This window comes from Meriones unguiculatus, chromosome 14 (genome assembly GCF_030254825.1).
Source record: "Meriones unguiculatus strain TT.TT164.6M chromosome 14, Bangor_MerUng_6.1, whole genome shotgun sequence".
Taxonomy (NCBI): Eukaryota; Metazoa; Chordata; class Mammalia; order Rodentia; family Muridae; genus Meriones; species Meriones unguiculatus.
In genome coordinates, this window is record NC_083361.1 from 88,298,320 (window position 1) to 88,300,847 (window position 2,528).

The 2,528-nt window shown below is 39.6% G+C and overlaps 1 protein-coding gene across 1 annotated transcript; it reads left to right on the plus strand.

Moving 5' to 3' along the window:
* The first annotated feature begins 847 nt into the window (after window positions 1-847).
* Window positions 848-1,807, plus strand: LOC110543562 (olfactory receptor 51G2-like). Its single transcript, XM_021629859.2, has one exon. The coding sequence runs from the start codon at window positions 848-850 to the stop codon at window positions 1,805-1,807; it is 960 nt and encodes a 319-aa protein (XP_021485534.2).
* The last annotated feature ends 721 nt before the right edge of the window (window positions 1,808-2,528 follow it).

Here is a 2,528-nt window from a genome sequence, read left to right on the forward strand (position 1 = left end):
TTGGCAAAATTATTCTATGTCTGTTTTATTTTATTTTAGTGTGTGTTTATGTGTTTATGTGGGTGTGTGTATATGTGCACATTCTGTTTTGGGTTTTTTATTTTTGTCTTATTGCTTTTTATTTGTTTTGTTGTTTTTGGAAATAAAGAGAAAGGAAGGTGGGACATGGTTAGCAGGAGTTGGGGGAGGGAAAAATTAGCAATGTATGCTCTTTTTATGAAATTTTTAAGTAAAAAGAAAAAGAGTTATAATCCAAACACAAATCATCTTTGGGATTTATTGCCTGTAGAAACCAAGATTATGACATCAATTACACAATGGAATAGTTGGGGAAGAATGAGACCTGTGCTGGCCTTGACTTGGTTGATTTCTCTAAAGATGCCTTGCATGGTGCTCTAGCATCACGAATGAAAACATCAGATTTAAAAGGTTAACAAATCAATTTAAATCTCTGCAGGAATTATCTAAAGAAGAGATGGTGTAAAACTGGCACTTCTCGATATCATGTCTTTGGAAATCAGTAAGTCAAAACTGTGGTCTCCAATTTGTGTGTATGTGCTCTATCAGGCTGTTTGGAAACTCATTTGTGTTTAAAGGGATGTTGAATGAGTTTGCAGAAATGAAGAACTTGGTGGGTAGAGAGTAGATATTTTACCTGACAATGGTCATCACTGACAGAGGAAGGGTTACAGGCCTGGAATGGCTTAAGGAGTTATTAAAGGAAAGTACTAGAGTCTTTTGTTGACTTTTTTGGCTGTTATTTTAAAAATGCAGATCCTGGCCTTGTCAATGCCTCTCCCGTTAGAGAATAATAGTGGAACTTTATTGTGTTCTAACAGCCAGCCCAATGGCAACCTCAAACTCCAGCAGCATCATGTCCTCCACGTTCTACCTCACCGGCATCCCAGGCTATGAGGAATTTCACCACTGGATTTCCATCCCATTCTGCCTCCTCTACATTGTTGGAGTGACAGGAAACTGTTCCATCTTGCACATTGTGCGGACAGATCCCCGGCTCCATGAGCCCATGTATTACTTCCTAGCCATGCTTTCTCTCACTGACATGGCCATGTCCCTGCCTGCCATGGTATCACTTTTCAGGGTGTTGTGGTCTATTTCCAGAGAAATCCAGTTTAATGTTTGTGTGGTCCAGATGTTTCTGATTCATACCTTTTCCTTTACTGAATCATCCGTGCTCTTGGCCATGGCCCTGGATCGATATGTGGCTATCTGCCACCCTCTGCGATATGCTACCATTCTCACTCCAAAACTTATTGCGAAGATTGGAGTTGCAGCCTTGCTCAGGAGTGCTGTTCCACTCATCCCTCTCCTGGTTCGTCTAGCATTCTTCTCCTTCTGCCGCTCCCATGTCCTCTCTCACTCTTACTGCCTGCACCAGGACATAATCCGCCTTGCCTGCGCTGACATCAGGTTCAACGTTGTATACGGAATGGTTGTGATTACTATGCTGTGGGGCATGGATTCTTTGGGTATTTTGGTAACTTACATTTTCATCCTTCACTCAGTGTTAAGACTCGCATCCCGTGGGGGCAGGCTGAAGGCACTCAACACATGTGCATCCCACATCTGTGCTGTTCTCATTCTCTATGTGCCCATGATAGGATTATCTATTGTCCATCGCTTTGCCAAGCATTCCTCTCCCTTTGTTCACATCTTCATGGCTCATATCTACTTAATGGTGCCACCAGTGCTCAACCCAATCATCTACAGTGTGAAGACCAAACAGATCCGGCAAGGAATATTCCATTTGTTCTGTCCCCACAAAATCAATTCTTCTGCAATGTAAGCATGTCGTCCAGATAAGGTGTTGGTGCTGATGATGTGATGTCACGGTGAATTTTCTATTCTATTCTATTTCTATTCTAAGTATGTTGTGCTGAAAGTTGACAAAATATTTAAAACATAATTACAGCAATTCAATTACAGAGAGACTCTAGAAACACTCACTGTTGATCACTAGAAATAGACAGAATGATCTTACACATACTTTTAAATCACCTTCAGCTATTAATGTATTGGAGAGGAACATGATACAAATCATTGCTTTTCCTTCTCTTGCCTGCTACTAACCTTAAAGCTTCATATGAGGAATTTATCCACAAAACTTTCCTTGAGTTGGCAAAATTGCAGATTCTTTTTGCTTGTTGGCATTTGATAATGTTTGCCATAGAACTTTACATGGCCTTTTACATTTTATTATTGTGCTTCAAATCTGTTTACTTGATAATATTTATAGCTGGAAACGACTTAATATTAAATTTATACTGTAGGTCAAAGAAGAAGTTGCTAGGTGTCATGCTGCCTAGGTGTCTTAAAGAAAAGAAATGTTTGCATGTTATTTCTGTCTGGGAAGGGATGATTTCTGTAGAAGAGGGCAACAGTATCAATTTTCTTGTTCTTTGGAAGTGATTTTAACTTGAATGAGTTCTGAGAGTAATTTTGCCACGTTATTACAGATTATCATTTTAAGCCAATAATAACTGTAATCCATTAGTTTAGCATGTGCT

Coding starts and splice junctions, on each gene's coding strand:
- LOC110543562 (XM_021629859.2), top strand. CDS start 848: ATGGCAACCTCAAACTCCAGCAGCATCATGTCCTCCACGTTCTACCTC.